The sequence below is a fragment of the Cyprinodon tularosa genome, unplaced genomic scaffold, assembly GCF_016077235.1.
Source record: "Cyprinodon tularosa strain WSP-4 unplaced genomic scaffold, ASM1607723v1 ctg1, whole genome shotgun sequence".
NCBI lineage: Eukaryota > Metazoa > Chordata > Actinopteri > Cyprinodontiformes > Cyprinodontidae > Cyprinodon > Cyprinodon tularosa.
Window position 1 is genome coordinate 1,510,476 of NW_024037781.1, and position 22,337 is coordinate 1,532,812.

Sequence of the window (22,337 nt, forward strand, 5' to 3'; positions counted from 1 at the left end):
GAAATAATCATTGTAACAATACCACAAGACTGAAGCACTACAACTAATTAGTAACGCTCTGTTAAATATCATTAAAAATAATAATTTCTGCTGAGGAATAAATTACATCATATTTATTCCAACTTAAAGGGGCTAATATTAGACTAAAATGGCTGTGACATGACAACACTCCCAGGTTTGTACAACCAGGTTCACTCCCAGATCAAAATAAAACATAAATAAAAACTAAAATGTCATTACGGGAACTACAACGGGTTAAAATACATACCTGTAGAATCAGATTAGCCATAAATTGAATACAGTAGTGACCCCAGAATAGAGGAAATATTTGTTTGTTTTTTTGGGGAGGGAGAATATACCACCTGAGAAGCATGGAGGTGGAAGCGTCATTGTTTGGGGATGCTTTGCTGCAACAGGATCAATTCAGCTCAACATCATAGAATCCATTTTGCTGCTTTCTTAGAAATAAACTACTATAACAAATTTACTGCTGAGGCTTGAGAATTAAGCATGAACTAACAGGGAACTCATGTCATTCAAGACCTGCACACAACCTGGAGCGCCCAGAAGTACCTTTTTTTCTCGATTTCTATAGGGACTTACTGTATTTAGTCCATTTCTTTGTTCAATTTTACCAGTTTAGCAATTGTTCCTGTTCAGGTCTCCTTATGTACATTAGTCTTCCTCCATCAGTTGCCATGCTTACATTTTGTCTCAGCTGCGAAACATTTCCCCTCATTCTCCAGATCTCCCTCAGCTTATGCAAGGACACATGTAGGTTTTATCTATCTTACTATAGTTGTGTTTCCGTTACAAATGTGCACAAAGCTATGTCGCTCTTTCTGTTCTACTTTCAAAAATAGAGCAAAAAGAGCCTATCAAAGCTTAAAAACTTTGCATCGAATTTAAAAATGTTTTCGTTAATTTAATTCAATTGTAATTATTTTTATTTTATCGCAGTGTTTTAATTTAGTAAACTTATTTTAGTGATGACAGTTTGCACAATTGAATTTTATAATGGAAATGGAGGTTATTACAGTTTTGTTTGCAAACATGTGGTGTGTTTTACAACACCAAATTCTAAACAGCTGGAAAATATTTCATATTCATCATTAGACTGTCTATGTATGGAAGAAGATTAGGGCCACTGAAAACCGCCTAATTATATATATATATATATATATTGTATGAAATTGTGTTATATCAAGCTGGTCCTATAGTCACTCTATTACATATGGAGTCATGTAACAAACATAATTTAGCCCTGGGATTTAGATTCCTCATTGATGGGACAGGTGTTGGTAATGAAACGGTGCCCAGGTTTGAAAGCGCTCCTGTGTGTCGCTGAATGTGTGCATTGATGACTGAAAGACATCTTCTGCCTCCATTTATCTGTTTACTACAGTGTGTTGAATTCATGTTAATGTGTATTTAAAGATATTTCAATTATTGGGGAAAAAAATTATTTCAGTATAATATGAGAAAAAAGTCAGAATTCTGACTTTTTTCTAAGAATTCTGACTTTAATCTAAGAATTCTGACTCTAGTCTCAGAATTCTGAATTTAATTTCAGAATTCTGACTTTTTTCTCAGAATTCTAACTGAATTCTGACAACTAACAAACATGTTAGCATCAAGCCATAGCCATGTCTGTTTTAGACTGAACTAGCTCTCTTGTTTTACAGTTTTTCTGGATTGTTTACACACATTTCTGAAAACATGGCTCGTATTCTCAGAACTCTACACACAAATCCAACAAACACACACACAACGGGTAAAACCCTTCAATTCTCCTGCAAAATGAAACTTTACATTCAAAACAGTTTTATTTCTTCACAAAAGGCCATTTTGTGTTCAGATGACACACACAAACTATCATATGAACAGACAATTAAAAAAAGCATTTAAACACTGATGTGCTCAGTGTAAAACACCATTCTCCATTCATCATAATGACTTTTTGTTCAGTGTTACACTTACTACAGACATTAAATACATAAGTGCGTTGTAAAATATTTTAGAATATTGTTTTTATACTCAGAACACACAAATATACTGTAACAAACATGTTTTATTTTTCCCACAAAACAATGTACACAGTATACATCCCAACCGACACAAAGTTGCACATACAGTGCAGAAGATTTTACTGTATACAGTTACAGTAATAAAAAAACAAAACAAAATAAACTATGCTGCATCCTCTCTTCTGTTTCGGTCTGGCCACAGCACCTCATCTACATCACAAGCAATGTTTTCCCTGGCCAAGCAGCGGGGGAAATATCGCCTAGCATGGCGAATCCAGCCATGAAAAGCATCAACTGCTATATCTCCACATGCGTCTTCCATAGCTTGGAAAAGGGGTATACGCGTTTCTGAATTTAGGTCGTACACTTTCCATCTCCAGGCAGAAAAAAATTCCTCAATAGGATTGAGGAATGGAGAATATGGAGGGAGATAAACAACTGAAAAGCGTGGGTGGTCAGTGAACCAGTTATGAACCACAGCAGCCCGGTGGAAGCTTACGTTGTCCCAAATGACAACGTACCTGAGCTGCTCTGGGCCGTCTATCTGATCTGGTGGAATGAGTGTGTTGTGTAGGGTGTCCAGGAATGTGATCAGATGGGCAGTGTTGTAGGGGCCAAGGGTAGCATGGTGATGGATGATGCCATGGTGGGTCATCGCTGCACACATTGTGATGTTCCCTCCGCGCTGGCCAGGGACTTCAACAATGGCACGCTGGCCGATTATATTCCTTCCCCTCCTTCGTCTTTTTGTGAGGTTGAATCCAACCTCATCAATGAAGAAGAACTGGTGCTCCACTGCATCCACCTCCAGCTCAAGGACTCTCTGAAACACACATGACAATATCAGAAGTAGACATGGAGCGGTCACTATTGTGAAGCACAATCATTATGATTACAAAATAATAGAAATATGTATGATTTATACAATGTTGACAGTATGCATCAAGGGTGGGAATGTATAGGACGTACTTGCACATAGTTATATCGCTATTCTTTGACTCTTTCTGAATTGCGCTCAAATGGCACCCTGTAGACCTGCTTCATCCTCAGTTTATTTCTGTGCAAGACATGGTCCAGCGTTGATAAACTTACCCTATCAATATTTTGAAATATCTCATTGTTTTCTATTGTTTTTCTTTGTATTTGCCGTAAGGTAATGGCGTTATTTTCAAGAACCATGTTCATGATCTCTGTTTCCTGTTCAGGAGACAGAAGACGGCCCCGTCCACCTCTTGTTGGTAATCTTTCAGTTCTGCAATACAAAGAGTGCAATACTGTAAATACTGTGTAGAAATACATTTCCCAAATACTCGAAACACAATGTCCTACAGAACAGTCCACAGGTAATACTGTACTACTGTACTCATTGAGTACTGTATTGATATGCAGTACTGCAGTTTTGTAGTGAGAGTAGATTTCTTACCTATTCTCATTGCGGAAAGTCCGGATGATGGATGCTACAGTGTACCTGCTCAAATTTGGCTGTACTCTTTGCCCAGCCTCCCTCATTGTTAGGCCATGGTTGACCACATGGTCAACCAAAGTGGCTCGGATCTCATCAGAAATGATTGTCCTTGGCCTTCCTCGTCCTCGCCCTCCCCATCGTCCTCCTCTTACTCTCACTCCTCTGGCTCTGGCTCTGCCTCTGTTTACAACATTGGCCTCCATTGCTCCAAAACAGAAGAGCTCACCTGTTGCCTTTTTATGCTAAAGCTCTGATTGCTGAGTGGAAACATGTGTGTTAGGTGTTTGCCCATGTGAGGAGTCAGTGTGCATAGTAAGGAAATTAACTTTAGAGTTTTGAATAACAGTGTGTTCCTTGTGAAAACAAAAGATTTTCTTCATGACAATTGTGTGTAGAGTTTTGGAAAAAGTGTGTTTTAGAACTGCAATTTGAGTGTAAAGCAGGAATTGTGCTTGTAGTTTAGCCGAATTGGTTCAGGGGGTTGGTGCATGAGTTACATTTTGTGGTCATTGTGTTTCAAGTACCAATATTTGTGTGTAAACAATCGAGAAAAACTGTAATCACCTTCTGCTCCTCCATTAATGAAACAGCATCACCGAGGACCCCTCGGGTACATAAAAAAGTCGCCTAATTCCAATTCCTCTTCCTTCATGGTGCCCATCTACATTAAGATCTAAAATTCTGAGATTAAAGTCAGAATTCTGAGAAAAATTTCAGAATTCTGAGATTAATCAGAATTCTGGGAAAAGTCAGAATGCTGAGATTAAAATCAGAATTTTGAGAATTCTGAGAAAGAAAGGCTAATTTCTGGGATTAAAGTCAGAATTCTGAGACTAAAGTCAGAATCCTGAGAAAAAAGTGAGCATTTTGAGATCAGTCAGAATTCTGGGAAAAAGTCAGAATGTTGAGATTAAAGTCAGAATTTTAAGAATTCTGAGAAGGCTGAATTCTGAAATTAAAGTCAGAATTCTGAGATTAAACTGAAATTATATTTAAAAATCAGTTAACTTTTTTTTATTATTTCTTCAGTAGCCCTAAACATCTTCTGCAGCCTATGGGATTGACTTCCGTATAATTGCTCATAAATGAAATAAGTAGATTGTTTTTTTTTTGTTGTTCTTGTTTTTTTTTTTTTTAGAAATAATTCACATGAATAAAGGGAGCTGTTTAAAAATCGCCCCTCCTCCTTCCCTGATAAATTTCGGCACTAATGTAGCTCCATATGTTCTAGGAAACGCTCGCATCCAGAGGATGCGCTGCCTTCAGAGGCGTGGATTCCCAGCTCCACTGTCTTTTTAACGTCACATCTGCTCCTCCTTCAAACCGAGGTGCAGAGAAATGGAGCTCAGCTTTTCTGCATCATAAAAAAGGATGATCCGTCCAGATGTTTCTAATAATAGCCGCTCTTCTTGCTCTTTGCATCATGGATGTCTCCGTAACGGTGTCCCTTCGAGGTAGCGTGGGAATATCTCAGTAGAAAAGGCTCCGGCATCCATTCCTGCGTGGCCGTGGGAGCATCTCCTCTTCCGGGAGGCTGGCTGCAGGCTTGCATGGGGATGCGTTTCTCCTCTCTCCTCTGCACGCGGGGTTTGTCTCCAGAGGAGCGGTAGGCGATGCGGGAGTATAAGGTGGTGGTGCTGGGCAGCGGCGGGGTGGGCAAGTCCGCCCTCACCGTCCAGTTCGTCACCGGGACGTTCATAGAGAAGTACGACCCGACCATTGAAGATTTCTACAGGAAGGAGATCGAGGTGGACTCCTCTCCATCGGTGCTGGAGATCCTGGACACGGCGGGGACCGAGCAGTTCGCCTCCATGAGGGACCTTTACATCAGGAACGGCCAGGGCTTCATCCTTGTCTACAGCCTGGTCAACCAGCAAAGTTTTCAGGACATCAAGCCCATGAGGGACCAGATCATCAGGGTCAAGAGGTGAGCCTGCCCACATGTTTTTACCACTAGAAGTGTTTTCAATGTTAAAATCAGGAGATTTGCTTGGTTTAGGCCATATGGCTCTTTGCCCAGGGCGGGACTGCCAAGGGGCGCCACAGTTTCAATAATCATAACACAAAACAGATGGATTGTTTTCACTCAATTATTTTAAACATGTTTTTTTTTTTCATGAACTTTATTGATCTCACATTGGAGAAATTTACCTCCGCACCCCTTTAGGGTTAAGGGTCAGGGAACCACTAGGTCACCCCTCGCCTTAAGCAAACAGCAGCATCCTTATTTTAACATGTGTCTCATAATAACTTTTTTGAGGTGTGTTTCTTGGAAAACATTCAAAACATCAAACATCAAACAACATTCAAAACATCAAAAAACACTAAGAAGCCCACTTTTTTTATTTTCCCAAATGAAATCCATCTCTATGCTCCCATCCTTTCACCCCCCCCCCCCTCTCCCTCTTCCTCCCCCTGAGTGCTTCGTGAGAGACTCCAACAAGCTTCCTCTGAAGAACCCAGCTGCAGCTCACCTGTCACACAACAACTATCGGCCGTCTCCCGGATTCTGCCTCTTCATCTTCTTCTTCGTCTTGATTTAAAACACTGACCAGCTTTGATCAGTTTAGACAATGACTCAGTCCATCCCATGATCTCATCTCTGTGAGAAAATCTAAGATCTACCCCCCTTATGAGCCGAGATGCGCTCATAAATTCTTTGCTCCGTGAGGCTGTTCTCTCGAAATGTGCAGAACAGATGATTCTTTAGTCTTTACACAAAGCCAGTTAAAGATATGGCTCTATAGAGATTATATGTTTTGATTTAGTAGGACTATTAAGAGAGAGTCAAATAAAAGAATAAATGTTGATAAGTGTTCTCATTTTTTTATTTTTTTCTCGGAGTGAACCGGTTGACCTGAGTGGAAGCAGCGTCAGAGCTGACGATTCACAGCAGAGGCGAATGCATGAGGGAACTCCACAGACATGAATAATATAACGGCGGCGAAACAGCAGCCTCCAGTCAGCTGCCACCCTAAACAGCTGCCTCTGACTTTCTGCACAATCCCAGATAAGCAGAAAGGGTGAACAACTCCTTAGCTCCTGGTCTCCATTAGCTATCTCTCCTCCATCCAAACTTGTTGCTGAGCCAGCAGCTGTAACAACAAACACCACACAGCGATGTGTGCCCACTCACTAGAGCTTAATGGGATTGTGCCGCGTTGGAAGCCAAGAAGACATCAGGCCTCCATTAGGGAGCCACATGAACTAGACAGCTTATGCAGGGAGACATGAGCAAGAGAAGGTAAGATCCCTGCAGAGCACAACTTTAGCATCTGATTAAACTCATGGAAGCTGTTATGTGTGAAAACAACATCAGGGTGTGGCCTTTTTCCTGTATTATGATCGCCTTGGTATGTGGAGGTTATTTCCCCCCCTTCCAGCCCAGGAGGAGAGCACGTTCAAAGCGCCGGAGCTGCCTTTTCACGCTGCAATGATGCTGTGTCTAATAGCAGGAGGTGAGCGTCATGCGCCGCTGAGTAGGAATAGGGTGGAGAGACTTAAAACTACGTGTCCCAGAGGGCACTTTGGTGGAGGTACGGAGCAATTTTCTTGGCAAGAGGCTTTTAGTGTTTGCAATCAAGGTGAAGAGAGTAGTTTAAGCAGGAAAGTACTCATTTAATTGAATGTATTTAGTGCAAGATGCTTGCTAAGTTAACACATTTAACTCAATCTGCAGATACTCTTTATGTTGCTCTAATCCCGTCTAGAATAAACAAGTACCCATAATCCTTTAGGCAGTCTAAAGATTGGGACTAAATAACAAAAACATAGTCCCCTCCTTGGTAATTATATCGCAACCTCTTCAACTTATCTTGTTGCCCCTTAGGGGTACAAAAAATGCTTTGATGTCTATCTCTAATTTCCCACATTGAGATGACTATCACCACTAGTCACCACTAGGGAGACTTTCCTCCCAGATGCAAAATGAATGTAATTTCTGTAATGCCTGGAACCTTTCAGCGGCTCAAACTGGGAGAGAGGTGGGATATAGCTTTTATAGATCCAATGTATGCTCATTTAATGTGCAATTTTATTCCGTTCTAGGTAGTTTTTGAAAGTGCACTTCAAATAAAGCCCCTTTGATTATTTTTATTTGCTCCAGCTGACTTGTAAGTGGTATATAGATTGTGTATTTTTATCACAGTGAGATGATTTTTATGCTTCTGCCCATAAACAGGCTCATTGTAGGCATGTATGGTATAATAAGTGAGCCAGGTAGCGGTTCAGAAAAATACAGAGAGGAAGGAATTTGTTTTGATGCTTTTTTGTGGCGATGGACACAAGAAACCAATACTTAAAAAGTGGACATCACTTAAGGCAAGGGGTAATATTTACTGGTCTGTGGATGATTTTTACTCATTTATTTCATTTAAAATATAGATCGAGGGTCTAGAGTGGATTTAACATGTTGGGAGTTGATTGTGAAGCTCAATACCAAGTCCCTTAAAAAGCTGAAGGAGTAAAATATTTCATAAACATTTCCCACTTTTGCACATGTGGAGATTTCAATAGAGTATGATTGCAAGTGGGCTGCTCAGTGGAGCAGTGGGTAGCACTGCTGCCTTGTAGCAAGAAGGTTCTGGTTTCAATTCCTGGCCTGGGGTCTTTCTGCATGGTTTTTGCATGTTCTGTTTGGGTTCTCTCTCTGGGTTCCTCCCATAGTCCAAAAACATGTCTGTTAGGTTCATTGGCTTCTCGAAAGTCCCCTTAGGTGTGAATGGTTGTTTGTCTCTGTGTTGCCCTGTGATGGACTGGTGACCTGTCCGGGCACCAGCACCCCTCGTGACCCCACTTGGGATAAACGTGTAAGAAAATGGATGATTTCAAGCTGCTTTAGGTTGATATCTAACATATACCTCTGGTTCTACAGTGTGTCTGGTTTAATCTTCACCTAAGAACAAAAAGTATGTTGGACTAGTCAAAGTATCAGTGATCAGTCTTGAATGTGATTCTAAGATGTTGCAGCAATGACAGAAAATTCCCTTAATCTGGTCTGATGTCATGCAGAAGCTCTGCCGGCACTGGTAAAGCCCTTGTTACACCATGCCAATGTAGACGGCATATGCCTGACGTCCCAGAATCTTCTAAAACGCTGAATGTCCAACAAAAGCCTAACTTATGCATAACGCACGGCAGCGTAATGCCCATGAAATAATGCACAAGCCTGTGTCCTGAGGGGAGCAGCGATGTGCTGGGAGGTGCCTGGCCTGCATAAAAAGATTTCTTTGATCGCGGTACTAACCTAGCTGCTGTTTACTGCCCCCCCCCCCCCCCCCCCCCCCCCCCCAAAAAAAAAAAAGAATAAATAAAAATAAAAAAGAAAGAAGGTTTGCAGTCGCAGCAGATTCAGCGTCATGTCTGATAGGAAGTTTGTTGGTCAAGGTCGTAGATGCAGGGAGGATTTCCCCCTCTGAACTCCCTTTCATACCAAAACACTACCAGTACGTCATTAACCTCTTAACATCCACCTCATTTTGGGTTATCCTCACATATTTTGCATACCCAAATGGAAAAGCAAATAACTTAGGAACTGTAAGCCCACATTACATGTGCAATGCATTATTTGAAATCTAACACCCTCTTGTTTCCTAATATATAAATAAAAATTTGGTGACTAGAACACAGACCAACCCGCATCAGTTCAAACATGACTCAAAGTTGTTGTTTTTTTATTCTCGAAATGCAGCAGTAAGAAAGACATTCTTGAGAAAAAGCAGGTTTTATTGTATTATATTTGTTCTACACCATGTCAACCACAAATACAGAAAATTTCAGACCTCTAGCTATAACAGTTCCAGAGCTGTGGGGTTTGGAACTTTTGGTGTCAGCTTGGAGCCGCGCTCAATGGCTCCACCTGCTGGTAAAAAGTTTACTGGTGGAATTTTATGCATTCTGAATTATTACCCCCACTTAAGGTCTTAAGATTTTAAGAGGTTAAACAGTAGCTTTAAGTCAGAAACCCGTTCAGCGGTCATCTGGAACAAGCCAAATACATTGATATGCGTTGGAGATAAGATCTTGATAAGTTATGCATAAGTTACTCAAAGGTTTTGGATAAGGTCGACACCACGACCTATGAGTAACTTTCACTTAACATTAATGTTGCACCGATGCAATTTTTGGCCCCTATACATGGCTGTGCAGTATTGGCCGATACCATCTGTTTGATGTGTGTGTGTCTATATGAAGAACTGCATACTACCTGGATGTAAAATAACTGCCATCATGGCTTTGTCAAGATGCTGCCTACCTTTGTGAAGCAGGAAAAATACTAATACAAAGTGACTCCAGTAGAACTTTTTATTGCCTACCTGGAATGGATGACAGTAAACTTTTGCCTCTCAAAATGGTATCGGTGCCCTATTTGTCGATACTTGCCGACACCAATATTTTAGTACAGTATTGGGGCGAGATACAGGTATTGGTGTCGGTCCAACACTACTTAACATATGTCAATGATCAGATAACTTACCTCTAACTTATGGCCCACGCACAACGTATTTGTCGTATGTAGACGTGTGTAAGCGTGTTTCAGCGTACTTCAGCTTGTTCATAACTTATACAAAACTGATTAATAACTTATGCCAGCATGTTTGCCCGAAATCGTTAAGATTAAAGATCTACTCACCTCAGCATGCTGAATTCTTGGATTAGATTAAAAATAAGATTATGCAGATCTACTTTACCACCATTTCTCTGCACATTTATTTTAGGTGAAGCCACACCTGTTTTCTTAAGTAATAGTCATTGCTTACACCACATTAGAATTTAATTTGATGATTTTTATTTAAAAAATATTGGCTGGTTTTAATATACTAGAGACTACTAGCTGTAATAACAATTAAGGAAACATCAGATATTGTTATATTGAATTTATTTGAAATGTCTGATGCTCATAAAGTCAGCACAAAATCGATTAAATTAAATTATCAGTACAGCGAAAGATAAAAATAGGGGTTAAAAAGTGACTGCAGTAAACTGAAAATGCTAATCCTATTATGTGATGTGTTTAAAAGGTCAGTTTTCTAAGATTTAAAGGACTTTTTGTCTACTCTGGTCATGGTTTTAGAAAATGGGCTAAATATTACTTATTTAAAAGTCTCAATCTCGTTTTAATTAAAAGCCGATGGAAATTTATATTTACGCGGATTCGTCGTCGCAAGTCTTCTTGTTTAGCCACTAAAATTATATCTGATTGTTTTGTTTTTTATTTATAAATTGATATGCAATGTCAAAAACATGAGTTTTATTTTTATTTTTATTATTGCTTTAATAAAGTCGTTCTTGCTCAAAAACACCCTGAGCTTATTAAGAGTTTTCATATGTAACGATTTGCAGCCCACACAAAATGGATAAAAACTAAAAGTTTAGACTCATAGTTAATACAATTGATTGCTATTTTTTGTTTGCATCTTATTTAGTCGAACTGTTACGGCTATTAGAAAAGTAGGAACGAAGCTCACACTTGGAGTTCCTCAAGGCTCTAATCTCAGCCCACTATAATCTAATCTATAGCTTAGATTATATAGCACGACAATATCTATTATTATGAGATGCTGTTTTGGAAACACTGAACTTTTAACATCCACTAAATCTGTCGCCAAATCAGCTCTCTACCACCCTCACAACATTAATGTCAATAATGCTCTTTCTTTCAAAGCAATACAGAATTACTCGGTGATTGTTTCGTTTCAAAAGGCTGGTGTTCTGTCATATCACCAAACCCCGTCAGACCAGCGTACCCATAGTAATATGCATGTGCGCGCACACAGAAAAACAACATTTAAACAACTTCTGTTACATTTGCAGATCAGCCTGTCAAGATCCGCATACAGTTAACCGTTGCATGACAATCCGACAGGTTAGCTGCTACGTCAGGGCGTGAAGTAGTGAACACAGAGAGCGAGGCTGTCTGTGTTTAAAGCAGTTTAGCTTTAAATCCTGTTTATCTCAAATTTTTAGTTTATTGTGTTAAGCATAAATGAACTAGCCTACTTGGCTTTCGGTATGCTTTTCTGGTAAGTTTGTATGTTTACCTTCAACTACAACTTTTCGTGTATCATATCACCCATAAATAAAGTAGCCTAGTAGACTTTCTTCCACTCATAGTGCCAGATGTATGCAAATCTGACATCTTGAGCATGGTTATTGACTATTATTGACTATTCTGATCTGACAGAACACCGGCTTGTCATATTGTTGTAATTAGACCTTTTTGCGGGTCATTCTTAACACCAGGAAAAAAGATCAAACTAAACCTGTTCTTGTCAAAATGGAAGCTTTAAAATCTTTTTTTTTTTCTGTTTCAGTGAATGATCTCAAATCTAGATGCATCTCACAGACTTGCTTAGTTTATCTGCGCCTCAGCTCTTAAACAAACGCTCTGACTACATATTAAAAGTCAGAATTACTTTATTGATTAAGTAGATGACTTTATGCTTAAAGAGGGGTTCAGAAGTTTTAATGTCTTTTAACTGGAGATATATACTTTGCTTTAATGTTTTTTTCTTTTTTCCAATGTAATCGTTGCATCTAAATTCCTTTATTTTTCTGTAAAGCAATTTGAATGACCTCCTGTGTGGATATGTACAGATAAACCCATGCCTAAAGGATCAACAGTAAAAGAAAATTAAACTATCCCTTTAAGCTCCCCTCTCATGACTACAATACATGTTTAGTATTGAAACCATGAGTTCAATTGTAAAACCCTTTTAAGCAAGTTAGCTTGGTTTATACAGAAATATTCCTAATCTTTTATTTATCATCCCTGATTTCCTCCTTCATGCGGCTCGCACGCTGCAGCAAGGGTGCCACAGATGCTTTGTTCTCCAGCACCAACACCCTATGGGAGTTGACTCAGAGTTGGTGCTACAGAAGCTGCGATTGTTCGGATACAAGGCGGCGTTGTTGCATGCTAAACTCCTCTGACAATGAATTAACAACAGATGCAGAGAGATGGCTGCAGGGCCTCATGCTGGAGATGCCTGACTGTTTGTTTGTGGTTTGCACGTGGGGCTTGTGAAAATGAGTTGCTGAAGTCAGTGAGGATATTTACCACAGCAGGTAGCCCAATAAATGTTATGCAGCTTTGGGGGGGGGGAAATGGAAAACATGAAGTCCTGTTTTGTTTTTTCTTTATTAGTTATAAGGATGCATTTTATGTGTGCAGAGTTGCATGCTTGTATTTTTCCATCCAGCATCTGAAATAAACTCCCTGCAGAGGTAAATGGCAGTAAGCTAAAGTTGTTCCAGATTCTTCATGCAGCTTGTTAAAATGAAGCTGTGGTGAAACTCAACTAAAAAGACAAAGAATTCAGAAAACTCAACTAAAAACATTTATGACCCTTTTGCTTACCTCCTGTTGTTGTTTCTGTGAAGCCAGTTTTTTCCACCCATCTTCATACCTTCAGAGGTTACAGCCAATCCATTGCAGGATATACTATCTAGCTTTGGCTGTTTTTCTCTTAATAGATGCACTTTTTTGTCCTCTTGAGTGTAGAGAAAACTGGATATTGGCACATGTCACATGTCAACGTTTTTCTTGTGTCAGCATCTCCCCAAAAATTTGTGCATTCAGCAGCCGTGCCTCGAGTTTGCGTGAAGCTCGTGCATTCCTCCATTTGCGGGCCATTGTTTATCCTTTGTTTGATGTGTGTGAACTGCGACTTGGGCAACATTTGTCATCGTTTTACTGAACAAAATTTCTTTTTGTATACACTCTGTGTCTGCGAAATGATAATGAAATCTGTCTAAGTCTAAATTTTGCCATTTCTATTAAGTAAATGCAGGGAGAGAAAGCTTCAAATATCTGGGCCAGAAAAATCGGCACTACCTCTATCCAGGATGTATTATTGTTGGTATTGGCCTTGAAATAAAAATGCTTTTGTTCCTCTTTACTTGTTAAAAAGCATCTTTAAATAAAGTTTTATTCAGAGACAGTTTTTGCTGTGGCACAGGAACTGGCATTGCTTGCCGAAACTATTGCGTTCCTTTCCCCTTGTGGTTTGGAACCAACTAAGAGTGAGAGCAGAGGGAGAGCATAAATAGCTGACAGAGACAAAGGGAGGGCTAACGAGCTGACAAGGAGCAGGTGTGAGGAGACGACGAGGGAGCCAAGGGGAAAGGAACGCACACACAAGAGGGCAACAGAAAAACATGAGAACTATCATAAATCTAGAAATTACAACAAAATAGGAATTAAACCAATAAAACTAGCAAACAAGGAGCAAAGTAAAGCACAACATAACCAAAACCATGACAAAAACTAGCAGCAGTTCAGCAGACAGGATGAATGACGGTAGCCGGCACGTACGGATGACGTCATACACACTCAGCTTTGTTTTTTAAATATATAAATATAAAAAATATAACCGCAGATGTCTGGGGGACAGTGATTTGCCTACATGTTATGAATACTGGGGTACCATAAATGATAAATAATGAACAGTATAGTTTGTGCCTTCAAGTCGTTGCCCATAGGAAGACGTTACATGAATATAACATAACGGAATATCTTCAGAACAGCTCCAAATGACACAAAACTAATATGGGTGAGTAGAACATGATGTAATAAGGTAAAATCAAGGGCCCAATGTAAAATAAAACGGCATTCCCCTTTAAGTGGGATAAACCACGCTTAAAAATGTGCACACATAAAACCCCCGAGGGTGAGACTCTCCCACTACAGTCTCCTTAAAATCCTGTGGGAAACACTGGATTAGGTTAAAAAAAAAAATTTCTATGAAAAGAATATTTAAAAATAGAAAATTTGATTAGCAGATAACATCAATTAATCGCTCAGTTTTATTTAATTTAAACATATATTACTTGAAATACTTGGAGAATTAAGGAAAAGGGATGTTTTTATGTCTCATACTCAACAAGTGGTGTGCACGGGGGCCTCCTGGTGGCCCTTTTGTTGAAAAATACATGTTTAAATTCCCTCTTAGAAGCCAAAACGCATGTTAAAATGCCCTTTCAGGAGCTAAAGGTCCCCCCACGGTACCAAAGGCTTGGCTAAAGTGCCCATTGGGTACTAAAATGTGAGTTAAATGCCCTCTTTGGAGCCAAAAAGCATACTTAAGTCCCTCCAGGAGTTAAAACGTGCTAAAATGACCTCTCTGGAGCCACTTCATGTGCTAAAGTGCATCCTTGGAAGCCAAAAGGTGTGCTAAACTTTTCTCTTGGGAGTCAAAATCGTGTGCTAGTGTCCCCTCTGTAGCCGAAACTCGTTATTAAGTGCAACTTTGGGAGTCAAAACACACGGAGAAGTGCCCTTTTGGGAACCCAATGCATGTTAAAGTGCCCCCATGGAAGCCAAAACACAAGTCTAAATGTTTCACTACAGTGCAGTTTTTCTTTCCATCTGTCCCTTAAATAGTCTGTGCATGCCAATGTATTCAACACATCTTTATTTTGAAATGTTCTCTTACTGTTATATTTCAAATGGTCCTAGATTGGTGCTCAGCTCTAGTAAACATTGACCAGTATAATTGTCCATTGAGGTTTATCCCAAGCACTGACGAATGTTAACTTTATGACTATGTGATACAGAGCTGTATAGCAGCTGCATTAAGGAGCTTTGGATCATTTAGTCAGGGAGAAGCGGTAGCTAGATGCTACAACTAACAACCCAATACAATTGCCGCCTCCAACTGGCTCTCAATCCATCTTTTGTAGTTATATATAGAGTTTCTCTGCAAGCCTGTCAGGTTGTATTTATCTGCACGTTGCTCTCTATGTTCACACCTCACGCCCTCCGGACTTAGGCTTTCCAAGCAAACAGGCCGATGCGAGATGCTCGTCCCGCTGAGGTCAGCTGCTTCTTTTATGTGTGTTTGCTGGGTATGGGGGGGGCGTGGTAAATGTCAAACAGCAGGGAGGTCTTTGGCATTTAAGGCCTTGACCGTTGCACTTTTACAGCTTTTTTTTTCTTATTTAGTGTGTAATCTTGATGAAAAAACAGTTGCCACCACTCACAGCTTTTTGGCATGTGAGCTGGAATGCCCCTTTAACATTTCCAGGGCGTCGCTTGGTTAGTGGAAAAGCTTAGGCCTCTCCATCAGTATCCCACAAACTGCTACCTGGATTCATTTCCTCCGTCTCTCAACCTTCGTTGGGCCAGTGAGATGTTTGCCAGCTCTTTTCCACACCTCAGCTCTTTTCCCAGCAGAGCAACGTGGCATCGGGCCACCAGTTTGTAGATAAGAGCCTAATTTCTCAATAGCGCCAGCAGATCAATAAGCCGAGCTTGAAAGCACTTAGCAGTGATTGATGGTCGAAGCTATTAGCTGGTCTGTGCCATTACCTGTTGTGAGAAAATACACCTACTGTAATCGACATTCTGCCGTTATTTCATAAGTGAAACATGAGGGGGGTGTACTTATCATTACATTTTATGTTTGAATAAAGTCAAGCTAAAATTTAGTGTGGTGTATGTCACCAGTAAGTTAGTATACGATGGAAAATGATAGTTAAATTATTGGATTTCTGAGACTTTGACAAGAACTCCAATGACTAGATTACAGCACCTCTAGAACGACAGCTGTATTGGATGTTTGAGGTCAGTGTCTTTAGGATGGTAGTAATCATGGTTCACAATCCAGTCAAGAGTTTAAAGAAGGGTTCTGGAAAAGCATGGAATTTGTTTTAAGTACTTTCCAGGTCTTGATAATGGCTGCTTGAAGGAGTATTTGTATTTCTAGGCTATTTTCCTGTGTCATGGACAGTACGTTCTTTCTTTATGCCCTTTATGTCCTCTCCATGTGTCATTCTTCGGTTACATGCTCTCTCTCCCTTGTAACCTTAATTCTTTCCTCCTGTCTTTCTTTTTTGGTTGATCTTCTTATCTTTCCATGTGACCTTCCATCTTTACCCACTCTTCTTTCTTTGTGTCCAATTTTTCCTGATGTTCTGCCTCCATTTCTTCAATGTGTCCTTCTGTTTTGTGCATCTATTCTTGTATCTTCCCTCATTTCCCTCCTGTTCTTTATTGCCGTCTTTTCTGTCTCCTTTCCTTCACTCCTTCTGTCTTTATTTTTCTTCAAATATACACAGAAGTTTTAAAAAGTTATTTCTATTCTTTACATGTTGATTGTTAGAAAAGCTTTGAAGGTCAGTGTCATGGTCTTGGTTCTGTTAGTCTAGTTTTATTGGTTTTATTCCCATTTTGTTGTGTTTTCTGGTTATATTTCAGTTCTTAGGTTTTTATATGTTGCCTTTGGTTGCCCTCTTGGTCTCCTTTTCCCTAGCTCCTTTCTAGACTCCTCTCTTCACACCTGCTCCCAATCAGCTCGTTAGCCCTCTCTTTGTTCAGTCTCCCAAAGGCTACGTTCACACTGCAGCCTGCAGTGACCCAAATCCGATTTATTTTGCCCATATGCGACCTGGATCTGATCTTTTCATGACAGTCTAAACAACACATATCCAATTTTTTTCAATGCGACCCAGGCCACTTGGCTATGTGGTCCTGAATCCGATGCGAATCCGATCTTTTCAAATGCAACCTGTGTCTGAATGGCCGGGTCGGATTCATCCGACTTTAACGTCATTAATACCCGACAAAGGTCACTATTCTGCGTCTTGCTATGTAGAACCGGCAAGAAAAACAACAACCATGGCAGATGGTGATGCGGAGAGCAGTATTTATGTTTAACTATATTGAAAAGATTGTGTTTTTATGTTTAGAAAAGACCGCTAGATGCGCGCCGGCACTACCATCCATGTTTACTTCCGGAAAAAAAGAGCAAGCTGACCTGTAAGGTCATTGTGTCCTCTACTGCGCATGCGGAACACTTGCATTGTATGACTGCAGTTCACACAGGATATCTCATCCAAGTTGCATATATTTGGAAATATGAACGGCAACGTAAAGAAATCGGATTTCACAAAAAAAAATCGGAATTGAGCATCGAGGCCTGCAATGTGAACGTAACCTTGGTCTCCTTTTCCGTAGCTCCTTTCTAGACTCCTCTCTTCACACCTGCTCCCAATCAGCTCTCTTTGTTCAGTCTCCCATAAATACTCTCCTTGTGCTGTTCCTCAGTGCTGTTTCCTCGTCTAACTTTGTCTAACTACGTCTTACTCTGTCATACCTCGTCTTACTTCATCTTACCCTGGCTCCTTGTGATTGTTTTCCCCTAATGTCTCCATGGTTCTGGTTTGTTTTATATTTCTCATGTTGGATTTTTGGATTCCCGCCTCTGTTTCCTGTGTGTAATTCATTAAATCTACAAAAACTCACCTCGGCCTCCCCTACCTCTGCATTTGGGTCCTGTCAAACAACCTCCTCCCCCACTGTGACAGTCAGATGTCAGGAGAGGACCAGGCCTCAACAGATCAGGGTTGGGTTTGGAGCAAAAAGAGTAAAAAGACGCCATTGTGGATCAGATCAACGTTTAATGCTTGGTCTGTGGTGATGATGGGCACTGTTTTCTTTTTTCATGACCTTTTGTGTTTGTTTGTTTTTTATCTTGATGTAGTTCAGCAGCCCAGCTAATGGGGTTCATAATAAAGCATGGAGGCGGTAGTGTAATAATGTGCACAACCATAGTCGACTGATTACTTCCAAACATTAAAAGAAAAAGGACTAAAATAGGCTTGCCTTATTCTTTATTTTTCCTACCAGGCTTGAATCTAAATCCATCAAAGCTGGACAGAGACAAACAAAACGACCGAACTAGACATCAGCTTACATTTGCTTCTTCTTCTTGTAAAATGTCCTAATGTATATCATAAGCACATGGAGGGGGGTTCTTCGAAAGCTAATGTTCATGTCACCCCATTTTAGAGCAACACATTAGCTTTATTCAATTATTCAGTAACTCATCCCATTAGTCTCTGCAGCCTGGTTTCTTTGTATTGATAGCTCAGAGGAAAGAAAGTTAGAAAGAAAGTTGTGCAAAGAAGCTTTTAATTCTAGAAAAGTGCTTAAAGTTTGGAGATTTTTCACAAAATATGAAAGCATAGATAAAGAGGCAGTGTTTTATAGCATATTCTGACTGGTGTTTTTTGCAACCTCTTATTTGCTGGGGGGGGGTAATATAGATGCTGCATGCAGGCTAAAAAAAGCTGCAGCTTTATCAGTTTTTCATTTAATTGATCAAATAATCGATCAAAATTTAGTCTGAAGGACACCCCTAAACCTGATTAAGGATTTTCAAATGGTGGGATTTACTTTTTAAAACAGAAAGTACTTCATGAAATCATCAAGAAGGTTGAAAGATCAAGAAATTTCAAGAATGCATGATAACAAAGTCACTGAGAGTTCTCTGGCTTTTGAAACTATTCATGGAGCAGTGGAGAACGTTTAGAAAGCCAACCAAAATTACTCCAGGAGACGACTGATGACTTATATAAGAGGTTACTAATAAACCAAGAACAGCAGCGCAGGACTCATTTTCTTTGGCTAAGGTTAGAGTTCAGGATTCAACACCGTCTCAGTTTCTGCATCCTGTTTGAGAAAGAGCATGGTGCTGAATGTGTGGCGGGTGGGGACTCTTCGTTGAGTAAAATCCGGAAGGAGGATGTCTGATCGTTTGAGTTTGCATGCACCTTTGATTTGAAGCAAAATGCCAAGTCCAGCTTGGATGGTTCAAAATAAAGGCGTTCAAATAAAGGCGTTCTAGTGGTCCACACAAACTTAAATGAGTCCCTATGTTTGTCTTCTGCGCAGGTACCAGCAGGTGCCGGTGGTGCTCGTGGGGAACAAGGTGGATCTGGAGGACGAGAGAGAAGTGTCCCCCAGCGAGGGCCAGGCGTTGGCTGAGGACTGGGGCTGCCCCTTCATGGAGACGTCAGCCAAGAGCAAGACGATGGTGGACGAACTGTTTGCTGAGATCGTCAGGCAGATGGACTTCTGCCCTTTGCCCGACCGAAGGGAGACCTGCTGCCCTGCCTGTAGCATTCAGTAACCGCCTGAGGGAGGAGCGGTGGGTGGAGGGGGGGAGTAGAACGCGCATTAAAGTGCAAATGTATTCGTGTTAGAGAGTCGGAGGAGAAAAATCCACTTGTGTTGATAGTATTTCTTCAAGTTTCAGCCTTCTGTCTAGAAAGGCATTGTGGGAAATGTAGTAAAACGCTCTCTGAAAAAGGTAAAGGTGAGTCAGATCCAAGCATTCAGCACCTGTTTGACAAAAACTGGATTTCCACTTGAACAACAAAGCAACACTCAACCTCCAGCATCCATCAGCATCTGGTTGATTCATTTGGAGTGAAATCCTGGGGTTTCCTTAATGCACCGTGGTGCCAAATATATATTAGTGAAGAGGATTGTAGTGCTAAATGCTCTTTGGGAAAGCAGCCATAGGTTAAAGCAGGTATGGCAGTGCGCTCAGTGGTCTCTTTTCCTCCCTTTGTGTTTTCCGTCTCTTTTTTGCACCTTTTTGGACATTATCTGGCAGTGCAAGACCTTCCACCATGTAACAGATACGTAACGCCACTGTGATGGGAGTTGCACTGGGAGCTCATTTCACAGCAGGACCCGCCTAACTTAACTACGAATGAATGAAAAGATGCAAGAATGTCTAAGAGAACCGCACCTTTGGAGGGCGGAGTTCCTGCAGAAGATCCCAAACGCTGACCTACTGTGGATGATGTGTGCATGAAGCTGTGCTGTCACACTGACACTGAGTACAATCAGTCTCGCCCCAAAGAGGCAGTATCAGTCAGTCAAATTTGTCGTTTGAAATGTTCGGACACTCGTCTTCTTTTTCACACTACGTATGATCCAAATGCTTGATTTGAGTATAAGGTAAGCAGAAGTGTCAGCGAGTAGCTCGTCTGTCTGGGTCACACCAGTTATGTTAGTGGTTTGATGTCAGAAACACTTATTTTCAAAAAATAAAACTTTACGCACAAGTGTCTCATGTGTTTATTGATGAATTCCTGTTTTTTTATATGAACTTGTTTGGAAGAAACAATATTTTCAGTCTTTTCTGGTTCTATGACTTATTATCTTTGGATGTTTTGGATTGTTGAATTTTAAATAAACCTAATGCTTAATTTGGATGTGAAGAAGGAGCCTTTAGGGACCATAACAGGATTCTACATCCAATCATGAGCCTTCTCAACATTTATGAGGATAACTTAATTATAAAAACAAGATTCAAAGTGATGATTATCATGGAGATAAGAAAAAACTAAATCTTGGAGGAAAAGATTGATAAATAATGCAAATTTTGAACAAAAACAAAAAAAAACTGGGGAACTGAAGCCTTGGTATTATGTATTCCTCCTTCAAATTTCATCATTTTCAAAACAAAAAAAAACTTTTTAAACATTTTTTTGAACTTAAAAGAATCCAAGCAAAAAAAAAAATGTAATCCATTCCTATATACTAATCAGTTTTCTTCTACAACGTGCATTCACACCTGGATGTTTAGCATTTAGCTCAATCCCAAAAGATAAAAGTTTTCAACTTCAATGCAAATTACTATATCGCTTTTAAAACTTTGGTATAATTGCTGCTTTGAGTGGGTTGCTCTTTCTGCTCATTACATGTGTTAGTCTCTGTCATCCAGTCAATAATAAATTAGGTGATTGGTTTTAAATTAAATGAATTGTTTCCACCCTAATATTTATAGATTATGAAGATTATGTTATGCATCGTCTATAATTCTGGATGTTTAAGAAGCTGTTTGGTTAGAACGGTGCATCGTTGGGATCGCCATAGTTAGCTATGAAACTGAATGAGTGTTTTTATTTTGATTCCTTACACTTTAAGTAGGAATTTGTTTTAAAAAAAGAACTAATATGCCACAAAAAGGTAAGGAAATCTGATCTTAGTCGATTATTACATTGCAACAAAGTTCATTGTCACTAGATGTCATATCACCGAAAAACCTTTTTGCATAGCATATATATATATATATATATATATATATATATATATATATATATATATATATATATATATATATATATATATATATATATATTTATTTATTTGGTTGTAAAGAAATTTCTAGATAGATTCTGATAAGAAGGGCTCTCTCTCTTAATGCACTTAAGATATCAGGTTGATAAATCTTTGGATTGATGTCGGACTGACGATGACATTTTGGATTGAAAAAAGCCATGATTTCCAATATGATTTACTGTTCATAATAACTCTAAGAAACTTGCTCTTAGGTCCTATTTTATTTTAGCTTTATTTTTTAAATGTTAGGCTGTTCATTTTATTTTATTTTTATCTATTTATATGGACTAGATGGTAATTGTACTTTGCACAAAATATACATCATTATTAGTGTTGTCTGGAAAGAGTACAACATGTAGCTGTGTAGAAACATAACAAATACAAACTATGCACAAAATAAATAGCAAGGATCCCAGCACTGAACCCTGGGGAATCTTTTATAAAACTGTTTGTAACTTTAAATTGGTGTTATCAATTTCATCCTTTTGAAATCCATATTCCCCCCAAAAAAACATCTTTTTTTTTATAGGTATGATACCCCAACACTACTTGAACTGTTATCTATAATGCATGCATATTTGCAAATTCCATTAGTTGTTCTTCCTGTGCAAAACATGATCTATTATAAACATATTATGAATTAATGAATAGGTTAATGCTGAACCAGGGAGAAAAAAGTAAATTGTTGTGATGTTATTTTGGTTTAGGATGCATATCACTACCATTTTAATAAGTAATTTATTATCAGTCAATGTACCAATAAGAAAAAAAAGGACACAAACCTGAGGAATTGGTGCTTTTATATATAAAACCTACTTTACACTTTTCCAGTGTTATTGATTTTTCCTTTTCTTTGAATTAAGAACATCTATTTGTTCCACTGGCAAGTTAAACTTCCTGTCTAACATCACCTTTTAAAGGTATT

At 39.5% G+C, this 22,337-nt stretch overlaps 1 protein-coding gene across 1 annotated transcript; it reads left to right on the top strand.

Moving 5' to 3' along the window:
• The first annotated feature begins 4,710 nt into the window (after positions 1 to 4,710).
• On the top strand, positions 4,711 to 20,355 carry LOC119781245 (ras-related protein Rap-2a-like). The gene is made up of 2 exons (XM_038281682.1): positions 4,711 to 5,419; positions 19,169 to 20,355. The coding sequence occupies exons 1-2, from the start codon at positions 5,106 to 5,108 to the stop codon at positions 19,404 to 19,406; spliced, it is 552 nt and encodes a 183-aa protein (XP_038137610.1). The 5' UTR covers positions 4,711 to 5,105; the 3' UTR covers positions 19,407 to 20,355.
• The last annotated feature ends 1,982 nt before the right edge of the window (positions 20,356 to 22,337 follow it).